At 36.1% G+C, this 27,928-nt stretch overlaps 1 protein-coding gene across 11 annotated transcripts in view; it reads left to right on the plus strand.

The window, feature by feature from the left end:
• SNX13 (sorting nexin 13) overlaps positions 1-27,928 on the plus strand; it is a 93,165-nt gene that overhangs the window by 30,417 nt on the left and 34,820 nt on the right. For 7 of the 11 annotated variants that reach the window (XR_006740928.1, XM_036429250.2, XM_036429252.2 and 4 more), the window contains 10 exons: positions 10,681-10,802; positions 10,892-10,993; positions 12,175-12,263; positions 12,968-13,051; positions 15,378-15,516; positions 16,666-16,754; positions 20,820-20,919; positions 21,768-21,961; positions 25,527-25,631; positions 27,490-27,622. Coding sequence is in view for 10 of the 11 variants with exons in the window: in XM_036429250.2 (XP_036285143.1) it covers positions 10,681-10,802; positions 10,892-10,993; positions 12,175-12,263; positions 12,968-13,051; positions 15,378-15,516; positions 16,666-16,754; positions 20,820-20,919; positions 21,768-21,961; positions 25,527-25,631; positions 27,490-27,622 (1,157 nt within the window). In the remaining variant the exon portion in view is untranslated. Of the gene's footprint in view, positions 1-3,922; positions 4,002-10,680; positions 10,803-10,891; positions 10,994-12,174; positions 12,264-12,967; positions 13,052-15,377; positions 15,517-16,665; positions 16,755-20,819; positions 20,920-21,767; positions 21,962-25,526; positions 25,632-27,489; positions 27,623-27,928 lie in introns of all 11 variants that reach the window. The other 4 variants (XM_045578130.1, XM_045578131.1, XM_036429255.2 and 1 more) reach the window with 2 other exon arrangements.

A 27,928-nucleotide genomic window follows, 5' to 3' on the forward strand; every position in this document is an offset into this window, starting at 1 on the left:
TGTATTGATAGTTCCCAAGATTCATGGTTGTGGTAGTAATTGTAACATTGTTTCTGGAATGACGGGGTATGTTCTGGAAGTTTTGCCATTTTTCTCACTACCTTTTGCCTGGAACACTGCATATATTTGGCCCTTGGAATCATCGATGAGAAACGCAAGGATATGGAGGTTCAACTATGTATTTATTGAAAAAATCTGTATATTCACAAAGTTGTGCAACCTTCATTACATTTGAGAACATTTCAATGACCTTTATCCACTATCAGACCCTTCCCCATTTCTCCAAAACTTCTGGTTCTAGGCAACCACTGATCTACATCTTATGTCTGTGGATTTGCCTATTTTGGACTTTTTATATGAATGAAATACAATATGTGGTCTTTTGGGATTGTCTTCTTTCACTTAACATAGTGCTTTCAAGGTTTATCAATGTTGTAGCATATATTAGTAGCATTCTTAAGAATAACTTATTGCATGGATATATCGTATTTTGTTTATCCGTTCATCACTTGGTGGGCTTTTCAGTTCCCCCCCCCCCACCTTTTGGGAACATTATGAGATATGCTACTACTATGAGCATTTGTGAACAAGTTTTTGTGTGGCCATATGTTTTCATTTTTCTTGGTAGTATACCTATGAGTGGAATTTCTGAGTCATTTGGAAACTCTGTTTAACCTTTTGAGAAACTACAAACTGTTTTTCAAAGTGTGTTACATTCCAACCAACAATGTATGAAAGTTTCAATTTCTCTATATCCTCATCTACGCTTGCTATGTTCTGTCTCTTTTATTTTAGCCCTCCTACTGCATGTAATTCATTATAGTTTTTATTTGTATTTCCATGACAGCAAATGGTTTTGAGCATTTTATCTTGTGCTTATTAGTCACCTGTATATCTTCTTTAGAGATTGCCTGTTCATAGGACCTATATCCACTATCAGTCATGACTTTTCTCCATTTTCAATTTTTAAAAAAAATATATTTTATTGATTTCTTACAGAGAGGAAGGGAGAGAGAGAGAGAGTAGAAACGTCGATGAGAGAGAAACATCGACCAGCTGCCTCTTGCACACCCCTTACTGGGGATGTGCCCGCAACCAAGGTACATGCCCTTGACCGGAATCGAACCCAGGACCCTTGAGTCTGCAGACCGACGCTCTACCACTGAGCCAAACCGGTTTCGGCTTCAAATTACTTTATTATTGAGTATACCGCTGCCTTTTTTTGTAAATAGTTTTATTGAACACTCATACTCTATGTTTGCACTTTGTCCATAGCTGTTTTATACAATATCTAGAGGCCCGATGCCCAAGATTTGTGCAAGAGTAGGCCTTCCTTCCCCCAGCTGCCTGCACCGGCTTCCCTTTGGCACCTGGGACCCTAGCTTCCCTCGCAGCCCTGGCTTCATCTGGAAGGTCATCCAGTAGGATGACCGGTCTAATTAACATAGCACACTTTTGTTATTATAAGTGGCAGAGTTGACTCTTGTTGCTGAGATGATGTGGCCTGCAAAACCTAAAATAGTTGCTCTTTGGCTCTTTAGAGAAAAAGTTTGCTGACCTTTGAACTAGATAAATTTTGCAGCCATTAAAACACGTAAGAAGCATTATTAAACAAATAGGAAGTATATTAGAATGAAAATAATACAAAATAGTGTATACTATATGATTTCAGCTCTAAAAAGTTATAACTGTATGCATGGCAAAGAGACTAAAAATAAATACACTAAAATATTAACAGTAATCTCTGGATTGTGTATTTATGATTTATTATAACTGATGTAGAAAACCTAAAGAAAATTACATTCTATGAAATGGGCTTTTATTAGAAACATTTGGAAATCAGCAATAAATATAAATATATCTTAAGATGACTTTTTAAAAATGATGTTCCTGTTTCTCTGATTTTTATGTTCTATGAAGATATAAACATGAGAATAATTATTTTTCAGCTCTAGATGACATGTTTGTACTAGGAAGCCTCTATCTATTTCTTTAGGAAATGATCTTGAAACTAATGCTTAATATAATGTTTTGATTGTGATGGAATAGTGAATACATAATAAATTTTTGTTGATTAAATTCCCATTTATGACTTCCATGTTAATTTTTTCCACAAAATTTTAATATATTTCACTGTTGGGCCTAGAAATGTTTCATTTATCAAGAAAAAATTACTAAAAATCTTTATTAAACTTAAGAGCATTAATTTAATATTTTAAAAATATATTTTGATTTTTTTACAGAGAGGAAGGAAGAGGGATAGAGAGTTATTGTAGAAACATTGATGAGAGATAAACACGGATCAGCTGCCTCTAGTTACACCCCCTACTGGGGATGTGCCTGCAACCAAGATACATGGCCTTGACTTGAATCAAACAACTAAATTTTGATGACATATAACTATGTGATTTGGTTGCATAAGTTGAAAGTAGTTCAAAAACTCATTGTCAGTGATACAACAAAACTTCTACTCCTGTATACTTATTTTGTGGGAACATGGCTTTGATACTTTCATCTAGAAAACAAAAATATAGCCCAACCAGTATGGGTCAGTGGTTGAGCATTAACCTATGGACCAGGAGGTCATGGTTCGATTCTAGGTAAGGGCACATGCCAGGGTTATGGGCTCAATTCCAGTATGGCTCATTCAGAAGGCAGCCAATTGATGTTTCTATCTCTCCCTCTTCTCTCCTCTCTGAAATCAATAAAAATATATTTTAAAACAATAAAAAATTAAAACAATAAAAAATTAAATAAAAATAGTCTTCAGCCGAGACCGGTTTGGCTCAATGGATAGAGTGTCGGCTTGGGGACTGAAGAGTCTCGGGTTCGATTCTGGTCAAGGGCATGTACCTTGGTTGTGGGCATATCCCCCCAGTAGGGCATGTGCAGGAGGCAGCTGATAGATGACTCTTTCTCATCAATGTTTCTAACTCTCTATCTCTCTCCCTTTCTCTCTGTACAAAATCAATAAAATATATTTTAAAAAAAAGAACAATCTTTAAAAAAGTCTTCAGCTCTATTTTTTATTCACTGTTATTTTATAATAGTTTCAGTTTTACAGCACAGTGATTAGACTATCATATACTTTATAGTGTTGTGAAAAAATCAGTTTATTTTATAGCTAAATCCTTATAGATTTTAAAAGAAAAACAAAGGTACTCTAGTATTTATGGTAGTATTTATGCGTGAATTGAGGATGGAAGAAAGGGTATTCTTTTAATTAAGCAGCAAGCTTATAATTCTGTGCCTTTAAATTTGACTTATTCAATTTCAGGTTGCACTTTTGACACTGTAACAAAGTAGTTTCTCAAGTACTCTAGAAGGATGGAAACAAAAGTTTATGTATTTTACTTATTTTTTAGGTTTATGTATATACTTTCTTATAGAGAATTATTATGAGGGGAAGTTACTGCCTGATTCCATGGCTCAAAGAGGAAGAAATTTCTTCTTTCATAGGCCACTGCTTTCCATGAAGCATGCCTTTAGGTCAGTTGATTCAAAAATCCTTTAGTGGAATTAAACCTTTATCAACATTTCCTCAAAAATACTTGTCAAAAAACTGAATTTGCCTAAACTAATGATATTTTTAAAAAATATCTGATTTTTCTACATAAGAAAACTTTATATGGGAAATTAGTACATACTATTTTAATTTTATGTGATTGATTATTGTCCTTTATTGATTGATGTAACTTTAAGTAAATCTTTATATGTGTGTGTATCTATATATATATATATGTAGTCTGTCACACACACATACATACACACACACTGTTCAGCAAATAGTGTACTGTGGCATTCTTAACTAAATAAGGTCTTAATAGTCATTTCTGTGAAAAAATATGTGGCATTAGGAACATGGTTTATAATAGGATTGTTTCTATGGGAAAATCAGTATTTACTTTTATTTTGACAAAAGGACCTTTTCCAGGAAAGTATTCTGCCAAGAATGTGAAGATTGCCTTTACTGCCAAACGGTCACCCACTTCTCTAGTCAGGCAAGTCTACACAATGACTCTTCCATATACCATGTTCATTCCATCTCTTTTCCTCATTCCTATACTGTTTCTTTCTCTGATTATATACTGCATATTATTTAATCCTATTTAAATTACAACATATTACTTGGTTAACCTCTTATTTCTGTGTATGGTTATCGGCAATGAACTTTTAAACTATTTTTGGAATGGTACCAATTCTATATATACTACTATCATTCTTTTAACTTACATTTAGTTAGCCAACATTCTTCATTCTCTTTGTAGGATATACTGACTTATATCCCTAGCAATAAAGCTAGGCTGATAGACCACTTTCTAGTACTTCTGTCCACTTCTGTTCCCATCTTCTGAGTTTTAAGCTTATCGAAAGTCAGTTGTGTGATGCCTGGTTTCTGTATCTTAGGGAGAGGGTCAACAAAGGCTGACGGGCGGGATTAATGTTTTAGATTAAATATAAGTGAGAATTGTCAAGTAAATGTTGGAGAAAGAAGGAAAATTTCATACAGTTGGCCTGTGGTGCAAGCTGCACAGTCATGACTTAGAGGAGAAAGATAAGCGTATTAAAAAAAGAAAGTTGTATTTGCTTCTGAACCTGTATTATAATCATATAATTTACTCCTGCCCAGATGGAAGGCATAGGAGTATGGCAAGGTAATCCATATGAAAACTAGTCACTCGTTTTGGAATTTTACTCATAGTTAGTTGCTAGATAGATTGCAGTTGAATTAGGTGTGCAAAAGACAACTATGAAATATTGGTTATGAGTTTTGAAGGACTCTTTTGAAGGATTCAGATTTGTTCACAAATGTCTTTAGTTGTCATGCCACTTAAAAGAAAAGCATAACTTTTGAAGTGTGGGAATGATTTATCCATGACAAAGACTACATTAATATCACTAAGCAAAACATTATTCAGATAAAAGGTCTTAGCCTAATGTTGAAAGTTTTTTATGATTGAAGTTAAATGAAATATATTCATAACTCCCTCTCTTGATCAAATATTTTGATTTACAAGAATATACCAGCTATCAGTTTTCTCTTTACTCTGTGTGTGTGTATACATGAATGTGTGTGTACATGTCCAGTGCTTTTTAGAGAAATTGGTTGGGTTTGGAGGTGTGTTTTTTTTGTATGTGTGTGTGTGGATATTAAGCTGTACACTGCTTAGAATAGATAGAACCAGTGAAGTAATTTATATCAGCTCAGTCGCAGCCTACATATTTGGGACATTCATTGTCCTTTTTAGGCATTAGCATGAAGTAGCTTAGGGATTTAGAGAGGCAAAAAAAGCTTAGTTGATGTTCTATTTCAGAACTGTGAGGAGTAAAGGAGCAACTGTTGTATGTGTCTTGTGCTATTTTTCAAGCACCTGACCCTGAAAAGAGGAATCTGACCCTGAAAGAGGAATCAATAAATCAATATGTATTGAGTACCTCCCAATGTTCAACTCATTACTTAGCCATCAGGGATACCATTGTGAATAAAATGAACACAGAATAAAACAAAGTTCCTGACATTCCTAGATTTTTATCTCAGTAATTGAATTTATTTCTAGCAGTTGAGTTATTTACCTGCAGTTTATAAGTCAAGCATGCCAAACTCAAAGGCTAACACAAGGTTTAAGTCTATGTGGGCTGCAAAAAAGACAACAACCCAAAAGCTTCAATTTTAATAGGTTTCAATTTTAATGGGTTTATTTCGATAGAGACATGCTGAAAACAAAGGGCTGAAATAAATGAATGATCGGTAACATAAAATAATAGAACATTCTAATAAAAATTAATATTTTTCATCAACATCTAACTTACCAGACACTGAATAACTGCACAAGTTAATAAGTGTAACACAAATAAACCTATTTTTCTTGTTCTCCAAAAGCAAAATATTTCCTGAGGCACACACCAAACAAGTCAGTCCAAGACTAATGGCGTGGCAATCGGCTGCTAAAATATTAGTTGTTAGTATTAGTGGAGAGAAAAGGTGAACCTGCGGATAGTCACATAGGGAAATGAATGCAACTGGATTTTAGTAATCAAGTCATTAACGAACTTTGTAGCTTGTTAATAATTATGTATAATAGGGTATTGTAAAAATTAAGTTATGAAATTTTCTTACGTACTGTTGTATTGGCTGGGCCACATGCAGCTCGTGGGCCGTGAGTTTGACATGCTAAGTATTAGTGAGAATTATCAATTAAATGTGTGAGAAAGAAGGGGAATTTGTGGAGAGTGGGCAGGGTTGAGCAAACCTGTCAGAGGAGTAGTTTGTCCAGAGGCACTGATATAAGAAAAGGCATATTCAAGTTTGAGAAATGGAAAGAAAGCCTGAGAGTGTGCAGAATAGAAGGGAAGAAAGAGGGTGGAACAGATGATGATAAGGAAGTAAGCAGTGTTCGGGTATGTAAGATTTTAGAGAAGGTATTGTGCTCAGGCCTTAGGTCAATGGAGAGCTATTGAAAGGTTTTTAAAGCTTTTATTTCATACTATCACATTTGTATTTTAAAAAGATCACTGGCTGCTCTATGGAAAATAGAATGGAGGGGAGACAAGAGTGGACATGGGAGACCGATTAAAAGCAAGGAGATGATCCTGGTGTTAGAAATGGACATACAGACATGCAAAATATATGGTCAGAGTGGTATACATTATAGTTTGGCTTTTGCTTGTGTGCTTAAATTATAACTTTATTGATCTTTGCATTCCCTAGTAATCTGAGTAATTTTTGCACCCATACTATCAGATATATAAGCTTCAGGACCCTACTATAAATTTTATATTTTCAGGGTAGGGTTGAATACTTCACTTATCCTTTTGAACATGTGGGAAATATGCTCTTATTTTTAAACTAGAGGCCCGATGCACAAAATTTCTGCAAGAATAGGCCTTCCTCTGGCTGCTGCCACCGGCTTTCCTCCCAGTCCAGGCTTTGTCCAGTCTAATTAGCATATTGTGCTTTTATTATTGTAGATTCACATGTAAGTAGTAATAAAATGGAAGTGTAGGTAATGGGATTCATTGTGTAATAATTCTTTTGTTTTTATTATAATAGGAAGCATGTTGGGAAATATTTTAAACAAAGTGAAAAGAGCTTTGAATTTAGGCATAACTTAAAAGTAATGGATATTAAGAACTTTTAATAGTTACAAGTGGATCAATACAAAGAAGTATGATAGTTACATCAATTGATGATTTTTAAAATTTATTACATATTTATCATATACCATAAATTTAGAAAGTACTGTCATCAAAATAGTTTCAAATTTTATTATTACAAATACTACTAGAAATTGAAAATATCAATAGATTTTTCCTAATTTGTAAATGGAAAGCAATGTATTACTGTTGTTTTTATCTTTCTAACCCAGAAAGTCCCTTTCAGTTGAGATTTACATTAGGGTTTCATGTATTCAGTGGAAACAAGTCAAGAAGAGGGAAACTAATGACCTTGGATAGAGATGCAGAATACAGTGTTCCTGTTCTCTCCACCCTACTCATATTTGTATATTGAAAGTAAAAATCTATATTTAAAATTATTTTTATACTAGAGGCGTGGTGCACGGAATTTGTGCATGGAGACGGGGAGGGGTGTCTCTCAGCCCAGCCTGCACCCTGTCCAATCTGGAGGGATGTCCAACTGCCCGTTTAGGGATCAGGCCTAAACGGGCACTTGGACATCCCTCTAGTAATCCAAGACTACTGGTTCCAACTGCTTGCCTGCCTGCCTGATCACCCCCTAACCACTCCCATGCCAGCCTGTTTGATGTCTAACTGCTTCCCTGCCAGCCTGTTTGCCCCCAACTTCCTTCCTCTGCCAGCCTGGTCACCCCTAAACTGCTCTCTCCCGCAGGGTTGATACCTTCCAACTGTCCTCCCTTGCAGGCCTGGTCCCTCCCAATTGCTCTCTCCTGCTGGCCATCTTATGGTGGTCATCTTGTGTCCACATGGGGGCAGCCATTTTGTGTGTTGGAGTGATGGTCAATCTGCATATAACTCTTATTAGGATAGAGGCCAGCTGGTTTGCCCTGAGGGGTGTCCCGGATCAGGGTCGGGGTTAAGGCATGGGGCGACCTGAGCGAGGGCCCTGCAAGCCGGCCACACATCCTGGTGACCCAAGCGGAGGCCCTGGTATCTGGGATTTATTTATCTTCTATAATTGAAACTTTGTAGCCTGGAACGGAGCCAAGCCTCCTGCTCGCTCTGTGGCTGCCTTCATTTCTGTTTGGATTTATTTACCTTCTATTATTGAAATTTTGTATCCTTGAGTGGAGGGCTAGGCTGGCCAGGGCAGGCAGAAAGCTTGGCTTCTGCTGCTGTCTGGGAAATCCTAGGCTCCCTTCTGCTCTCTGAGGCTGTAGCCATCTTGGTTGGGTATATTTGCATACTCGCTCTTATTGGCTGGTGGGTGTGGTGGAGTGATGGTCAATTTGCACATTACTCTTAGTATGTAGGCTAGTTGCTTGCTCTTTGATTTTCACTATTTTTCCCCCCCAAAATTTAAATGTCAATACCCCCTCTGTAGTGATGGGTTATAGAATTGAATTGGGTTTAAAATAACTTTGTAAATTTTATTTTGTTTAAAAATGTCACTGTTTTATATATATTGTACCATGAAATGGGAACAGCTCTAACTTTGGAAGATTACAGCTCTAACTTAAAAGATTACTTTCTTCTAAGTTTGCTAGAAGGATCTTTTTGTAGGTTAAATGAACTAATGTAATGGCTTAAACCATGTAAATTCTATTTTCATAAAATTTTCAGTGAGTATAATTTTGTACAAATATTCATGGTAAAAGTTTTTTTGAAAGATGCTTTTATAGATTGTGATTTTCTTTTTTTTTTTGGAGGTGATCCTAGAGATTTATAGATTTAAGTTTTTATGTTGAAGCTGAATGTTGTTACCAAGGTTAATACATGGTTCTTCTATTCTAAATAACAGTAACTCTCCTCAGATTCCTGAGTTTAGGTTACCCTTAAATGTTAATAACATGTTTTTTATTTTAAAACAGCCATCTGTTATATTCCTCAATGCCATTATCTTTTGAATGCTTTCTATAAAAAACAACAACAGTGTAATCAAGTCAATTTCTTTACTAGCTTCTTTATTATACATGAGTGGGTAATTAACGTAATGTAGGGTATACTTTTTATGGCCCCTCCATTACCTAGCATCTTCATGAATAAACACCTAAAAGAGGAAATTAATTTTAGTACTAATTTAAGGAAAACAGCACTAAAAATGTTTGTTTAAAACTAATATTTAATTTGTCCTGGCCAGGTTAGCATAGTGGTTAGAGTCTCAGCCTGCGGACTGAAGGGTCTCAGGTTTGATCCCTAGTTAAGGGCAAGTACCTCAGTTGGAGGTTCTCCAGCCCTGGTAGGGTCACATGTAGGAGGCAACCAACCAGAGTGTGTCTCTCACATCTATGTGTTTGGTGTGTTTTTTTCTCTCTCTCTTTCCTCTTCCTTCTACTATTTCTAGAAATCAATGGAAAAAATATCCTTGAGGATTAAAAAACAAAACAAGCTGTTACTTAATTTAAGGAGAGGTGTAAACTGTTTTGGTTTATCTGTTATGTTTATTTGCTTCACTTTTATACTAAATTAGCAATGTCTCTTGAGGTCTTTTGCTTTCGAGATAGAATACTACATAATATAATTAGTAATCACCTTTTTCATAGCTAAGTGCAGCCACATTCTTTGAAGCATTTTTTGTTTTTGTTTTGTTATTTTGAATACACTAGTTTTTAAGTGCTAGTATATGCAAGCAGAAACCAATCAGGCTTATACCAAAGGTATTTCGTTTATAACTAAAAGAAGAATGTGAAGATTTCAGAAAATTGTTGAAAAATAACCAAAAAATATTTCAAATGTTCTTTTATTTTGTTTTTTAATTGAATTTATTGGGGTAGCATCTATATATAGATAAAAGCCTAATATGCAAAGTGTCCCCTTGGAGTTTGACCAATCAGGAATTTGATCACTTGCTATGACATGGCCTGACCACCAGGGGCTTGATGTGGAATTAAGGGAGGCCCTAGCTGGCAGCCCGCAGCTGGGTAAGGGAGGACCCAGCCGCTGGCAGCTGCTAGGGACCACCTTTCCATGCAAAAATTTCATGCACTGGGCCTCTAGTTGGTTAATAAAACCATACAAGTTTCAGGTATACAACTAATAAAATATCTGCAATGTATACTCACTATCCTAAGTCAAGTTTCTTTCTATTCCTATTTATCTCCCCCTTTGCCTACTTCTACCTTCCCCCAAACCAAACCCCCTTCCCTCTGACAGCTGTTAGTCTGCTCTTTCAAAAGCAGGCAAAAAACGTTCTGAATTTCTAATGTATTCTTAGGTCTGGGGTAAGATTTTGCATGATATATGTTAGATTCATTTCAGATTTAACTGGAAAAAATATTTTATTAAAAAATATTAAAAGATTATTTTATAATCTTTAAGCTTTGACACATGAAATACTTATGTCTTAGTCAAATAGTTTGATACACCTTGGGTCTTATGAGTGAAAGATATAGTGTTAAGATGTAATAGTAATTAAATGAACAAAACCTCAGTATAAATAAATTCAGTCTCTGATGATATCTTTTAGTAGTCATTATAATGAATTTATATTTTTTGATTAAAAAGCATTTACATAATGCTTCTACGTAATATGTTTTTTATAAGGTCAAAAGAAATAGACTGGCAACCTTATTTTACAACACGCATTGTAGATGATTTTGGCACACACCTACGAGTATTTAGAAAGGCTCAACAGAAGATAACAGAGAAAGATGATCAAGTAACAGGTAATATCTTTATTCCTGAAAATTATGATTTTAAAATCTGTTTTGTTTTTATCATTCAGTATAGCTTGTATTGTTCTTTTCTTCTGCAGGTACAGCAGAAGATCTTGTAGATACCTTCTTTGAAGTTGAAGTTGAAATGGAGAAGGACGTTTGCCGTGATCTAGTGTGCACTTCTCCCAAAGATGAAGAAGGTTTTGTTTTCAGTTTCACACTTTTGTTTTCAGTTACTGTCAGAGATGAATTAGTAAGACCAGTCAACAAATATAAGGGCAAAATTATTTTTTTTAGGACAGGTAGCATAGTGAAGATACTGTTACTATTCACTTTATTTATTTATTTTTTAATTTTTAAAAGTAATTTCAAAATTTTTTATTTTGAAGTTTACTTTTAAAAGTTAAAGATGGTAATTCAAGATTACCACTCTTCTTGGAAAATATAACAAGCATTAACATTTTGTAATTTGAAATTTACTTTTTTGATCTATAGTAATTATGTCTTCACCTTGAATTTATTATTTATAATTCAAGAATATATCTGGTACCCTAAAATATTTTCTAAGGTAATGCTTATAATAATTTTAAATACAATTTTTAGAGTTGAACGAACTTGTCTTTTTGGAAGGTTAGATCAGATAAGCTTTAGTTGAGGATGTTGTTTTTCCCCCTAGATTTGCAATGATTAAATCTTTCCTACTTGGCACTTTTTTTTATTAATAGTATCAGGTGTATAATAAATTCCTATGAAGTGTCAGAATGTAACAACTACAGAAAAGCATTTCCAGTTGTGGAAATTGTTTTCTTCTTCGATTTTTATAATGCTTAACATTTTTATTTCTTTACTTTGCTTTCCTTTCCTCTTTTTTCTTTTCTTTTTGTATATTGTGCAATTCAGTTTTTAATTGCCATTATATTAGCACTGATATGAAATAGTTAAATGTAAGAAATAGATATAATAATGCGCAGAACTTTTATGTAAACTGAGCCCTCAAATCTGTAAATTAGAAGAGCATACTCTTTTTTCTGCCAAAATAGTGGAAGTTCTTTTTGGAAAAAATAATTACAGGTAATTTTTAAATGTGCAAATAGTTTTTAAGTATGCAAACATAATTAGTGTGGTAGAGTAAAAATTGTTTGGGGAGCACTTTTTGTAACTGAAGTTTTTCAGTGATTCAGAGTGGGATGTAACTTACTTAAAAATACCATTTTGATATTTGGGTAGTTACTATTTTGAGAAGGAAACGTTTTTAATGAATACTGATATGTACTAATTACTAAAATAATAAGCCAGTATAATTAGAAAACTGCTTATTTTTACCTTTATGTGTTTTATATAAAGTATTTTCTAATGTTATTATAGCTACCTTTTTTTCTAGGGTTCCTAAGAGATTTGTGTGAGGTCTTATTATACTTACTGCTACCTCCTGGAGATTTCCAGAACAAGACCATGCGATACTTTGTCAGGGTAAGCTTAAACTCATACCAACTAAATGGCTGTAAAGAAACTTGGAGTAGTAGTTTCCAGAAGTTTTGGTCTCAGGTCCCTGTGACATTTTTTAAAAAAAATTTTGAAGACCTCAAAGAGCTTTGTTTTTATGTGGGTTTTATGTATCAATATTTACGTATTATAAATTAAAACTAAAATTTACAAACAGAAGAATATACAAACCCCCGTTCCATTAGTATAGTGAATAATAGAATAGACATTTATGTACCAACTACTCAGTCAACCAGTGTTAATATTTTACTATACTTGTTCCTCCCTTGAAGATAATCACTATTCTGAAATTGGTGTGTATCTTTTCCTTTTCTTCTTTGTTATTATTCTTTTAAGTACAGATATAGGAATCCATAAATACTTATACTGCAGTGTTTTGCCATTTAAAAATTAACAAAAATATATACTAGAGCTGTCTTTTTCCTTTTCTCCATTGAACTCTAATTGTCCTTGTAGACATGTATCCATGTAGGTCTAGGTAGCTGCATCTCAATTTAATTTATTTTAACTGTGGTAAACTAGCTCATCTGTTTATAAGCTTACGTTGGTTATCAAGTTTTAGTTTTACGTGTGTTGTACTTTTCTTAAGTAACAGATTGTGTTAAGGAATTTATATTATACTATTGATTTGAACAGTGTATTAAATTTGTGTTTTTTAAAATTTTGTTCAGGAAATCCTTGCACAAGGAATTCTTCTTCCATTAATAAATCAACTCAGTGATCCTGATTATATTAATCAATATATCATATGGATGGTATGTACTATCTAAATTACAACTCTTTAAAAATTTTTTTAAATGTAGAAATAGTACTTGGAGTTTAGGATGATTAAGCAACACTTTATTAAATAAAGATGTATCTAGAGATAAATCTTTATATTTTCAACTAGTGGCCGGTGCACAAAATTGTGCAGTGGGCGGGGATGTCCTTCTCCAATCTGGGACCCCTTGGGGGATGTCTGACTGCCTGTTTAGTTATGGGATCAGACCTAAACCTGCAGTCAGACATACTTTTCACAATCTGGGACCTCTGGCTCCCAGCTGCTAGCCTGCCTGCCTGACTAATTTCCCCTAACCACTTCTGCATGCCAACCTGATCGCCACCTAACCACTCCCTGCTGGTCTGATTGACACCTAACTGCTCCTCTGCTGGCCTGATCACCCACACTGCCCTTCCCTGCTGGCCTGATCACCCACAGCTGCCCCCTCTGCTGCAACCTATCTCCTCCTCCAGGACCAGCTTCCTCTATGCTGCGTGAGCCATGGGACCCACAGACATCACCACGCAGAGCGGCTGCTGGGCCCCGCCTCCACTGTGTGTGTGGCCAACTTGTGGCGACATCGCGTGCAAGGGCCAACTAGGCTTTTATTAGTATAGATATTTCTATTTGCTGTATGTGACAGTCACATTCTCTTTTAAGAGAATGGTTGGTGTTATTATTACTTACTTAAATTTAAAAAGGAATATTTTATTTCCATATAATACTAGAGATAGATGACCAGTATTTTTGAAAGTTAGTTCCTTTTATGGAGGTCACAGAACCTGATTATTCTTTTCGTTTGTTAACTTTTATAGATCCCTACTAGGCTCTCTACCAAGAGGTTTAAAAATATGCATATCCACATCATTAAAAATTTTTAAATGTATATCTCTCGGTTAGGAATTCTCCTGAAATTTATTCTTAAACTAGAGGCCTGGTGCATGAAATTCATGCATTGGAGAGGGTCCCTCAGCTCGGTCTGCACCGTCTCCAATCTTGAACCCCTTGAGAGATGTCCAGCTGCATCTGGCAATCCAGAACTGCTGACTCCTAATCACTAACCTGACTGCCTGCCTGATCTCACCTAATCACCTTTGCCTGCCTGCCTGATTGCCCCTAACTGCCTCACCCGGCACCCTGGACTCTGGCTTCCCTCCCTCTGGCCAGTTGCAGGTGCAGGCACTTAGGACTCGGGCTGACCACAGCTGCGGGGGACTGTGGGCGGTGGCTTTGCCTAGGCCACAGCCGCAGGCACATGGGATGGCAGGGTGGGTGGTTTGTCCCTCTCCTGGGCCACAGGTACAGGCACAACCACTGGCACCCAGGACCCCATGGTGGGTGGCTTGTCTCTCTCCCGGGCCGTAGCCTGGCTGTCTCCATTCCTCTCTCGCAAGCTCGTTTGTGTCTGGCTGGTCCCCAATCCTCCCCAGTGTTAAGGGTCTGAGCGTGAGGGCATGACAACCATTTGCATTATTAGTTCTTTATTATATAGGATCATGATAAGCAGATTTGCAACAACATTTAAGGCCACTAGTGGAAACATTGCATATAATATTAAAAAACTGAAAGCAATTTAAGAGTCTCACATAGAGGATTAGTTTAATAAATTATGCATATTAATACAGTAAAATACTATGCAGCCATTAAAAATGATCATGGTATATCCTATGTCTGCTGCCTTTTCATAGCTCCTTTTGCTGCTTTACGTGGTTTAAATTTAATTGACATTCATAATGATTAGTTTTTCACAACATCTTCACTTAACCTTTCTCTCTCTTTCACTGTACTTGCTTGCTGAAATGACACTCTGCTTAAATTCAACTTAACCATCCATCTACTCTTTCTGTTCTTAAAAAGCAAGTGACTGGAGAAAAAGCCAAAATAATAGTATTCATATAATCATAGTGATTCTGTTAAATTTAGGTCAGAGATTCCCATACTTCTGTTTAAAATCATCTAGTAACTTTCATCCCATATAGAATGAAAGTCAAAAATTTACTATAATCTACTGGTTTGTTCTCCATCACCACTGATCTTACTACCTTTCTTTGATATTTCCTCAGCCATCATGGCTTCCTTGTTATCTTCAAATATTCTGAGCATGCTTTTCTACTTTCTAGCCTACTGTACTTTTTATTTACGTTGTTTAGTTTGTGAACCATGAACATTTACATACTCTGAGTATAGGGATTTTTATTTGTTTCATTATAAGCATTAGGAATATGGCAAGTTGTGTCTATCACATGGTAGTCACTCAAGATTCTGTTTTCCCTTAATAAGTGAGTCCCCCTCCCATCCGTTTTTTAAACTTTATGTTTTAGATCCGTGAGTCTAATTGCAACTATGAGGCCTTTATGAACATTATTAAATTGAGTGACAATATTGGAGAGCTAGAAGCAGTCAGAGATAAGGCAATAGAAGAATTACAGTATCTTCGATCTCTAGATACAGCTGGTGATGGTAAGTGATTTAAGTGAAAGAATGTTTTACTTCTTTATTTATTACTATATCTCAAACAAAACTGGAATTTACCTAAATGTCATTTTATGCTATTAGTTGTTTTAGCCTTAACTAAATTGAAATCTCGTTTATTGTGTCAGAACATGTATTAAGAATGTTATTATAGGTGTGGCCATTGCTCAATGGTTAGAGTGTTAGCCTGCAGGCCCAAGAGTCACAGGAAAGAGCTCATATCTCATTTGTAGATTCCCCAGCCCTGATAGGAGCTTTGTGGGTGGCAACCAATCGATGTGTCTCTCTCACTTCCATCCTCCCTCACATCTTTCTAGAAATCAGTGGAAAAATATCCTCTGGTGAGGATAAAAAAAACACAAAAACAAAAAACAAGGAATAAAGTATTATAATGTTGAATGTGAGATTATTGCAGTTATCTCTAAAGTAAAGAGAATTGATATGGTTTAATATTAACTAAATAATTGCAGTGTATAATTTTAGGTTATTTTATTATTAAATATATTAATTGCTCTATGCATTGGCTTTTATATTAAACTAGGGGCTCAGTGCACGAATTTGTGCACCTTGAAAGGAACTGTGGGCCACAAAGCTGGGGTGGGCACAGGGGCAAGTCTTGGCCCATCCTCCGTTCCCCTGCCCAGCCCCTTCCAACATGGTCCCCAGCCCCCTATGTGCTAGCAGTTCACCACTCCTGCCACCAATGCTCCCATGCGCTGATAGTGCTGGTCGTGCTTGCACCTGCTGATGGCATAGAGCAATTGGGGCCAGCACCAGCAGTAGGTGCAAGTCTAGTGCCAGCAGCAGGTAGGAGTGCTGGGCGGGACCTCAGTGCTTTGGAGCAAAGAATTTTCAATAATCACCAAAGGCTTGCCCCGATGACAGTGACTAGCACCCCACTTGGTCTGGTGCCCCTGCTCATCTGCTCCACCATCCCGCTGTGACCAATGCCCGCCATGGTCCACACGTGCCCCCTGGTGATCAGTGCACATCACAGCACTAGCTATTTGGTTGTTCCACCTTTTGATCTATTTGAATATTAGCCTTTTATTGTATAGGATGACAATAAATGCATGTTTAAAGTATTTCACATATAACTACCACTTTCTAGTTCATAATCAATTTGTTTGTTTTTAGATATCAACACTATCAAAAATCAAATAAATAGCTTATTATTTGTAAAGAAAGTATGTGACTCAAGAATACAACGGTTGCAGTCAGGCAAAGTAAGTAAAGTACTTTTGAGTTAACATTTACTTACAAATACTTTTTATGTATTAAAATGTTTAGCAGGATGGGAGCAAAGGTGAAGGGGATTAAGAAGTACAATCTGCGGCCCAGACAGCCTGACTCAGTAGTTAAGCATTGACCTATGAATTAGGAGGTCACAGTTTGATTCCCAGTTAGGCTGTATGCCCAAGTTGCAGGCTCAATCCCCATGTGGGGTTTGCAGAAGGCAGCTGATCAATGATTCTTTCTCATTGTTGATGTTTCTGTTTATCTCTCTTCCCTTCCTCTCTAAAGTCAATAAAAATCAATAAAAAGTACATACTGCCAGTTATAAAATATGTGGTTCCCTGTTCAATGTACAGTCTAAGAAATATAGTTAATAATATTGTAATAACTATGTATGGGGGCAGATAATTACTAGACTTACTGTGGTGATCACATCATAAGGTATATAAATGTCTAGTCACTATAATTGTACCTTTGAAACTAATAATGTATGTCTAATATAAAAGTAAACTTTTAAAATGTCTAACAAATAACGAAAAGTACATTAACCAGTGCACTACACTACAAAAGGACTTTTCAAAAATTTCTCTGATATAATGTGGTATAAATATTTGTGAAACCAAGCTAAAGAGATTGAAATACTGCTTAAAAAATGCTAAAGTAATTAAATATTTTTTATTCCTTAATTTACTTATTCACCTATCCACTTATTAAAAAAATCAGTATTTATTGAATTTTATTCATGGACACCATGGTAGATTGACCTAATAGACAAAATATCTACTTTCATGGAGCTTACATTTTAGTTGCAATCAGAAAATAAGCCAATAAATAAATTGATATATAATGTAAAGAAAAAAAGGTAGAAAATAAGAGTGAAAAAACACAAAAGAAAAGCAAAATTGAGGAATAGAGAATGTCCAGTATTTTTTATAGGTGCTGAGAGATCTGGTGACATTTAAGCGTAGGAAGGTGTAGAGTTTTCAGGCAAGGTGAAAAAAGGTCCTGAGATAGGAAAATGGTTGGTGAGTTCCTGGAGGTCAGTGTGGCTGCTATTGAATGAATGAGAGGAATTGTTAATAGGAATGAAATTGGAGAGGAACCTTGGGGCTAGATTATATATGGTTTTACCTGCCATAGTAGGTTTTTGTTTTTTTGTGTTTTGTTTTTTTAAGGTTCTAATTGTATTGTGAACCCACTGGATATTTTTCTTGGTGAGTGATGTGATCTGATTTGTGAATTAAAATGTTTACTTTGATTCTTTGTGATGAATAAATTGTAAAGTGCTGGGGGCAAGAATGGAAACTAAGAGATCATTTACAAGACTATTGCATTCCAGTAATAGATGTCTTAAGGTTGTCAGAAGTAGAGACTGGATATATTGCTAATAGGATTTACTAGTGGATTAAATCAAGTTTGGGGTGATAAACTAAAAAGGGACTTGAATGGTATGCAGGTTTTTTTGTCTTTTAGCAACAGTATGAATAGAGTCACTTTTTACTAAAATGGATGAAACTGAGGGAGGAGGAGATTTGGAGGAGTGCATCTAACTTTGGATGTTTTAGTTTGAGTTCCCTGTTCAATATTGAAGTAGACATGCTAATTAGTAAACTCAAGTTCAAAGGAAAGTTTAGTGGTGGAAATAACTTTGAGAATTCTAAAGGTTATCAGATGTTTACTTAAAGTTAAGAGACTGGATGAGGTTACCTAAAAGAGTGAGTGTAAGAAGATAACAAGAACTCAGACCTGAGGCACTTCAGTTACTAGAATTTAAGACAAAGTAGAAAATCAAAGATACTACAGAGTAAGTGGCTGGTGAGATGGAAGGAAAACCTGAGAGTGTTATATCCTAGAAGCCATGTGTAGAAAGTGTTTAAAGAAGTGAGAGATCAGGTTTGCCAAAGGCTACTAATAAGTTGAGTAAGTTGAAACTTAGAATTGCCCATTGGATCTGATGATAAAACAACTTTGGTGGAATAGTGGAGAAAAACCTTAATGAGGGGAGTCAGTCCAGGAGGAAATGGGAAGAGATGAATTAGAAATAGTGATTATTGTTAGCTGTTTGGAAGAGTTTTACTATAAAATAGAGCAGAGATTTGGGGCTGTTAGGAAAATACATTTTTAATTAAGTGTAGTCACTTTTTGGGCTGGTTTTCTATTATGGAAATTTATTTGTGACTTTGATCATATAATTTTGCAATTTTTCTTAGGAATGCAAGACATTTTAAAATAAATTTAGTTGTTAGATTAATTTTAGCTTACAGTACTTGAGGCCCACATTTCATTTATGCGTGTGCATTTGTGTGTATGCCTGTCTTTATTTTAGCTGTGTTAAAATTAGTTTAATATACCCACCCATGCAAATTCAGAATAGAAAAATGATATGGTTTCACTAGTGTTTATTGTTTCTTTTAAGTAGTTGCACTATTTAGATCTTAGAGTTAGTGGTCTTTCATCATCATTATTTAAAGTTTCTTGCCCAGCTGCTTTTTGATATTGAATCCTTTTAAAATTTCAGTGCCTTGTTTGGAAACCTGTCAGTTCTGTTTTGAATATTAAACTTTATCTCTTTAATAGCTCTGGTCATGCATTTTCCTTTGGAAGTAACCCCAGCACCCCCTAAAGATGTTTTTTTACTCATCTTGAACTCTTAGAAGATCTTTTATCATATCTTTTCATTACAAATAAAGTTATAGTGAACGCTCTTCCCCATCACATTTTTTGTGGAGCTGCTGCTGGGCAGAAGAAATGTAGGAGAGAAATCATGTGCTGGCACTGGGTTGTTTTATGCCAAATATTTTAAGTCAGTTACCTCTTACTTTCAGAACTTATATGAAGGGATACTAATTATCAAGAAGTTATTTTCCTCCTTCAAATTATCTTCCTTCTTTTTTATGCATCGCTTATGCCTAATTTAGTATCTGCCCTGAATAATAGAGCCTATTTAACTTCCAGAGAACATGCCTATCTTTTAAAATCAAGTGTTGTGAGATACGGATTTGGGAATATGTACAGGGAAACTGGTTAAAATAGTTCACAGAAATATCGTGGGTTTTAGTTTACCTATGACCACAAAGCTGGTAAGAGTAAGTTTGTTTTTAAAGCCTGCTTTGTGGTCATAGGTAAACTTTTTGGTCTTAAGCTTTCTCATATCTTAAACTAGAGGCCTTGTACACAAATTTGTGGATGGGTGGGACCCAATCAGGCCAGTTGGGGGAAGGGAACTGCTGCAGTCAGCCAGGGGGAGGGGCCACAAGCAGTTGGCTGGCCACCCCCGCCCCCTGGTCGAACTCCCAATTGAACTCCCAATTGAACTCCCAGTTGAACTCTAGGTTGAGGGATCATTTTGCATATTAGACTTATATTATATAGGATGGCTTTGGTGGTACTTAATCCAATAGAATTGCTGTGGAAATTAAATGAAGTAATACGTGTAATGTACCTAGCATAGTGCTTGACATGTAGATTTTGAACCCTTTTTTTTCTTACGTTTTACATGTATGTAGTTATGCTTTTATAACTGAAAAGCATACATAATTTATTGTTTACATAGTCTGAGGGAAAATACATTTTCTGCATTTATATTTCTATAAAATACTTTATAGAGATTTTACTCTCTTGGGAACAAAATTATTCTTTTAGGAACATTTTCTGTTTTCCCATTAGATAGACTTCAATCTATACTTAAAAATGCTGGGATTTGTTTATTCTTGGACATATTAAGCATTCTAAACATCCCCTTGAGCCTCTAAAATACCCATTTTCATTTGGAGTATGAAGGGGGGGAAGAGAATTGAAAACACAGTAATTTAGAATTTGTGTTGGGAGAAATGAATGTTTATCATATTTAATATATATTTACTAAGCAACTCTGAAAATACAATAATATTCACTGAGCCAAGGCTATTTTATTGGGAACTCATGTATATGAGAAGGGAAAAACTTTATTTTTATTCCATTTTAATTTATAATTTGATTTTTTACTCCTATATAAAGATCTTTAACCTAATGAATGAATAAATGAAATATTAACCTGCATCCCCTTTTATCTGTAGGAAATAAATACTGTGAAACTGGCAGCAAACTTTGGGAAACTTTGCACAGTCCCTCTGGCCAGCATCCTTGTAGACAATGTTGCACTACAATTTTTTATGGGTAGGTAAATCTATTTTATGAAAATAAAATAACCCTTGACATTTTTAATAATTGTAACTATTATTAAATTTTAAGTACTCAGTATTAAGCATGCCAAATCTGTCTCATCTCTTTCTCTTATTCTCTGAAATGTTCATTTTTTTTCATTGGAAAACATAGAGGAAGAGATTTTTTTTGTTTTGAAGAAACAAATGCTTATTATAACTCTGATGTGCATTTGCTAAACTGCTTTTAAAATAAACCTTGGAAAAGTCTACTATGAATTTAAATTATTTGAAGAAGAGTATTTTATGAGGAGTATATACATACGTGGCGTATATAACTTGTTTGTATCATTTTTGTGTGTGAATGGGGTGGGAATTTTATTACAATTACATCATAATTCCTTTTATTTGGAGAACATTTTTAGCACAACTTCCTGATTCTTAATTTTCATGATAAAAATTATAGATACATGATTGTGTTGAAAAGTTTAATTTTTATCTTTAATATTTACATAAACATTAATACATATTATGATAATAATGTTTATTGAGAACAAAAGCTGAATGCTAGCAAAATGGTTTATTTCTGCTGAAACTTTTTGTAGCTCTTTTATCCACTAGAGATTTTATTATAAAAAATACGTTTTTTAAAAAATGTGCTTTTATTTATGTTTCCTACATAACTGGTCTTTTTTAGCTTAACTAATTCATGATATAACTATATTTTCACCTCAAACACTTTTTATACCTTTTAAAATGCCCAGTTTTGAGTATTTGAAACTTTAATCTTTTTATCTTATGATACAGCTACGTGCACCCAGAAATGTGTGACACTAATATCTATGTATGGATTTTATTTGGCAGATTACATGCAGCAAACTGGAGGTCAAGCACATCTCTTCTTCTGGATGACAGTGGAAGGGTACCGGGTTACAGCCCAACAACAACTACAAGTTTTATTAAGCCGTCAGAAAGATGGAAAACATCAAACCAACCAAACCAAAGGTCTTTTAAGAGCAGCTGCTGTTGGAATTTATGAACAGTATTTATCAGAAAAGGTGAGGATGTATTTTGGTTAATGTGTTCTTATCTTCTTTGGCAGTATCATTAATAATAATAATTTTTATAGCCTTACCTGGGTTGGCTAATGGATAGAGTTTTGGTCTGCAGACTGAATGGTCATGGGTTTAATTTTGGTTAAAGGCACATGTCTAGGTTTGTGCTTGATCCCTAGTGGGAGACATGCAAGAGGCAGCCAATCAATGATTCCCTGTCATCATTGATGTTTTATCTCCCTCTTCCCTTCCTCTCTGAAATCAATAAAAAAATATTTTAAAATAATAGTAGTAATTTTTATAGTACTTATAAATATCCATTACTTATGCTAGGCACAACTTTTTCACTAATATTGTCTCATTTAATCCTGATCAGAGTCTTATTGTGTATATTATCATTTTGAAAGGAAGAAACTAATGTTTAGGAAATTGAATTAATTTGGCTAACGTCATGAAAATACAAATGATAAAGCTACACACACTTTAGATTCAAAGACAATAGTTGAAAGTAAAGAATGATAAAGGTAAATTATGCAAACAGTAAGTAAAACAGAGCAGGAATGACTATGCTAATAGATTTTAGTGTAGACAATAGACTTTTAAGACAAAAGTTGTTAATGAGAAAAGAGGGACATCCTATATAATAAAAGCTGAATATGTTAAGTGTCCGACAATTGGTTCGACAAGTCACTGTAATGCACACTGACCATTGGGGGAGACGCTTGACTGGTAGGTTAGCTTGCTGCTGGCGTCTGGCTGATTGGGACTGGGTGAAACAGGCCAGACATGCCCTGGAGCCCTCTTGCGGTTCCTCCCTGGCCCCAATAGTGCATCACTGGGGTCCCTCAGCCTGACCTGCTCCCACTCTCAATCCTGAACCCATCGGGGGGGATGTCGGAGAGCCAGTTTCAGCCTCATCTCACAGGCCAGGCCAAGGACCCCAGGGCCTCTAATGTGTGTGTGTGTGTGTAAATATTAAAGGCTAATATAAAAAGTGTCTATCTGACTGGTAGCTATGATGTGCACTGAACATCAGAAGGCAGATGCTCAACGCAGGAGCTGCCAAGCTGCAGTGACTTGGCAGCAGCGGTTCTTGGGTGAGAGGAGGGAGCCCAGTTCCTCGCAGGGTTGCACAGTTCTACCTTTGGCTGTGAGTCCCAAATCTGGTTTACTGCACTCTTGAATTTGCAAACAGCAACTTTGTAGAATGCCCTCTTGCACTCTGGGACCTCTTGGGGGGGGATGTGGGAGAGCCAGTTAAGGCCCAGTCCTCACAGGTCAGGCTGAGGGACCCCATCTGCCGGAGAGAACTCGCTCACTCCACAGACGCCCTTCCAGCCACAGCACTACCCCAAGTGTGGCTGGCTAGGAGGGATTGAGGAAGGTTGGCTCCAGGGTGTGTCTGGCCTGTCTAGCTCAGTCCTGCCCTTCTGGCCATCTTTTAATTAATTTCCTTTCATTGTGCCCTGGATCACTAGTTTTATAATAAAAGGGTTAATTGATCAGGGTGATAAAACAATCAGAAACATAAAAACCCCCACATTCATGGAGAAAAAAAAAAAACCCCACCACAAAACAAACCTGACAGAATTGAAGAGAGAAATAGATAATTTAGCAATAATAGTTTAAGACTTCAGTATTCAGTCTCATTAATTGATAGAATAATAGGATAGAATTGTTAAATTGGTAAGAGAAATAAGTGTGATGTACGCTTAAGATTAGAGCTGAACGTCAAAGTGAATTTTACATTTGTTTGTGCTGTGCTGTTTTACCACTATGTAAAAGAAAAGGATTTTTTAAAGGCTGCACGCAAATCAGAAAAGTCTTACTAAAAAGAGAAACACACAAAGTAAAAATATCCAATGGGTTCATGGAATAAAAAGAAAAGTAACTTTTAAAAAAAATTTTCTTTATTGGTTTAAGGTATTTGTCCTCAGCTCCCATGAAAAATAACTTTTAAAATTAAATATAGATAATAGCCTATTATATGTATAATCTTTTAAAATCACATTTATGTATATTAAGACCGCACAATAATGAGCCTATAATATTTAAATATCTAATGCTTAAAAAGTTAAAATTAATTGCTGTATCAGAGGACAGAAACAAATACATTATTATATATTTTTAATAATACTTGTATTAGTCCCATTAGTTACTAATTGCCATTGTTTACTAGTCCTGTTATTTTGTTTAAATAACCACATTTGTGTAATAAAAAAGTAAAGAATACAGATTAATAGATAATTTTGGAAAACAATCACTTTTGTATTATTAAGGCAGTAATAAATGTGTAAACTTATTTCTTTTGTATTACTTTTCTGAGTCGGGCAGTCTGATAAGTTGTGACCTATGATAGCTCTCCAGAAGTGTTGGTCACCCTATACCAGGGAGCCTTAATCCAATTCTGTGTACCAGATTGATAGGAAAAATTAAATAAATATAAAATGTTATTTTTAAATTTGCCTCTATTTTCTATTGTAGAAACTGAGTTTAGTGAGCTTAGAGCATAAATGAAAGGACAGAACCAACTAACATCATGTTCTTCTCTAATCTTTGTCACATACTCAAAGTTGTTTGGCTCTTCTATTCCTGTTTCAGGGGAAAACATATACACACACACTACACCACACCCTCCTATACACAAACAACAGATAAGCACCTTTCTCTCCCCAAAAAATGAAAACCACCATATAATCTGCTTGGATTTCCTAACATAATTTTGAATCAACAAGGGAGCATTTTAAGTTCTATAAGTCCTTTGTAAGTCCTTTTTCTACACATTTATATCCTGCTGTATACTTTTTCTTTTATCCCTTTTCTTGATTTATTCATTCTATGCCTTTGATACTTTATTGGATAGCATGGAGAGATTATTTATACAATGCATTATTTTGCTAGTTTTCTAAGAGTTAACATCCTGATCACTTGATTTCAGGAGCCTTCAGAACTAAAACTTTAAAGTTGACATCATAAAAATGACCATATTCCTAGATTTCAGAATTTTTTTCTTTCAGTAAAGTAATTTTTCACATTGAACATCAGATTTTGGAAGTTGTTGGAACATTAACTTTTCAGGTAAATTTTCTCTTATATCAGTGGAACTTTGCTGCAGTGTTAAAAAACCAACTTTAGGATAAAGGTAGTCTCTTTTAAAGGGCATTCAAAAGGATTGTTTCTATTGTTAAGTGGTAAGTAACAAATTATTGTTTTGGCAGTTGTAGTAAATACACACCCAGGACTACTGAATGTTCAAAACCAACTCCTAATGAAAGTATTTCCTATGTGCCAGTTATTGTATTTGTATAGTTTACATAAATTTCTTTTAATCCTTATAACAACTTTATGTAGTAGTATTTCCATTTTGCAGATTGAGTAAATGTTTGTCTACCAGGCTACTATATTACATGATGACAAGGAAATTCTAGCTCTTATATCAGACTTCTTAAACATCAAGGTATCATTTATAAACCAAGCATTTTCTGCAGTTACTGTCAATAATATTAAGGTTTAAATTGTACTTAGGAATTCCAAAGATAATTATTACTGTAATTTTTCTGTTTGTTAGGCATCTCCACGGGTTACTGTTGATGATTATTTGGTAGCAAAATTAGCAGATACTTTGAATCATGAAGATCCAACTCCTGAAATCTTTGATGACATTCAAAGAAAGGTATTATATACAACATTCATTATTAGATCTTTTTGAAAAATATGTATATTTCCACATGCATATAATTTGTTTTTAAAAAACGTTTGAAAATTGTAAAAAGTTGCTTGGCTGGAGTGGCTCAGTTGATTGGAGCATCATCCCAGGTTCCTAAGTTGCCTGTTTGATCCTGGTCTGGGCATGTACCCGACTTGTAGGTTCAGTTCGGAGTCAGGGCATTCACTGAAGGCAGTCAACTCATGCTTTCTTTTTCACATCAATGTTTCTCTTTCTGTCTCTTCCTTCCTCTCTCTACGTGTGTCCTCAGGATTTAAAAAAAAAGAGAGGGGAAACTAATGATATTTCTCAATTACAAAAAAGGTGGGCCACTTTGCTAGTTTATATATTTAACAAGGGAGGGAAATGCTTATTTTAAGCTGTTTTATATCAGTCTGACTGCAGAGCCAGATATACAATCTTAGAATTTCATGAATTGATGTAAATAAATAACATCACTCAAATTGATTTGAATGTGTTTGAGTCTTAGGGTGGACTTATTTCTTAGAGAATACCACTTCCTAGAACATGCTATCTAATAAAGAAGGAATGTGCTAATTGACTGTTACACTCTCACAAAGATGGCAGAGCCCACAGCCAATAAGGAGGGAATATGCTAATTGACTGTCACTTCCTCAAAGATGGCGGTACCTGCAGCCCCAAGATGGCAGCGTGCAGTCCCCTCAGCCCCACTAGGGGCCTGCTTCCAGAGTCCCCCAGTCCTTTCAGCCCCCCAGCTCCATCCAATGCATGAATTTTCATGCACTGGGCCTCTAGTCCTAATATATAAAAACCTTGGGTCGTAACTAATGGAGGCTGACCAACTGGAAGGCAGTGCTGGCCTCTCCCCCAAGCAAGTGGTAAGGGGCAATCAGGCAGGCAGATAGAGAGGTTAGGGGTGATCAGGCAGGCAGACCAATGGTCAGGGGTGATCAGGTAGGCAATCAAGCAGTTAGGGAAGATCAGGTAGGCAGACGACCCCTCACTGGGCTGGTTCCCCCTGTCCCCCTCCCTAAGAAAGCAGTTAGGGGCAATCAGGCAGGTAGGCAGAGTGGTTAGGGGAGATCAGGTAGGCAGGCCAGCGGTCAGGGGTGATCAGGTAAGCAGATAGCCCCTTGCTGGGCTGGCCCTGCCCCCAAGCAGGCAGTTAGGGATAATAAGGCAGGCAGGCAGAGTGGTTAGGTGCAATCAGGTAGGCAGATGGCCACTCGCAGGGCTGACCCTGCCCCCAATCAAAGAAAGGGAGGTCCAAGCTAGCCAAGCCATTGCATCCCAGCCTGTCACCTGCAGATGGAGGCCACTGGTGGCTGGGATGGGGACATTGCTGCACAGGTGGCTAGCAGTTGCAGTGGCTGGATTGGAGCCAGCTGCCTGCAGCCCAGGGAAGGAAAGCCCTGATAGGCCCTGATCTCAGGGTAGGCTTAGGGACCCTACCTGAGGAGTCCCAGATTGTGAGAGGGTGCAGGCTGGGCTGAGGGACCCCCCTGAGTGCACAAATTTTCGTGCACCCAGCCTCTTGTCTTCTATAATCATAAATGTGTAATATGCTAATTAGACCAGATATCTTTCCAGACAGCCTTCCTGATAAAGCTGGGGCTGCGAGGGTAGAGCCCCTTGCACGAATTTTGAGCATTGGACCTCTAGTTATGTATAATCTCCTATCATATGACATATGTTATAGTGAGACCCTTTTCAATGCAATTTCAGTCCTGATAGACCAGAGGAATCATTAATTGTGACAACTTCTTGTAAATATGGAGCCTATGATTCATTACAGAAGACCATTTTCTTTGTTAATGATTGAATATCTTCATTTATTCAATAGGTGTATGAACTGATGCTACGAGATGAAAGATTTTATCCTTCCTTCAGACAGAATGCACTTTATGTGCGCATGTTAGCTGAACTGGACATGTTAAAAGATCCTAGTTTCAGAGGATCAGATGATGGTGATGGAGGTATGTGGCACACATTGTGCATTTATGTGTGTATGTATTTCTATATATTCTTTGTTGTTGTTAATCTTTACCCGAGGATATGTTTCCATTGACTTTTAGAGATAATGGGAGGGATGGGGAGTGATATAGAGAGGGAAACGTTGATGTGAGAGCATCACATTGATTGCCTCCTGCATGCTCCCCGACCAGGACCAGTGATAGAGCATGCAACTGGGGTACATGCTCTTGAATGGAATCAAAACCTGGACCCTTCAGTTCACTAGCTGATGCTCTATCCACTGAGCCAAACTGGTTAGGATTGTATTC

This window comes from Pipistrellus kuhlii, unplaced genomic scaffold, assembly GCF_014108245.1.
Source record: "Pipistrellus kuhlii isolate mPipKuh1 unplaced genomic scaffold, mPipKuh1.p scaffold_m20_p_10, whole genome shotgun sequence".
Taxonomy (NCBI): domain Eukaryota; kingdom Metazoa; phylum Chordata; class Mammalia; order Chiroptera; family Vespertilionidae; genus Pipistrellus; species Pipistrellus kuhlii.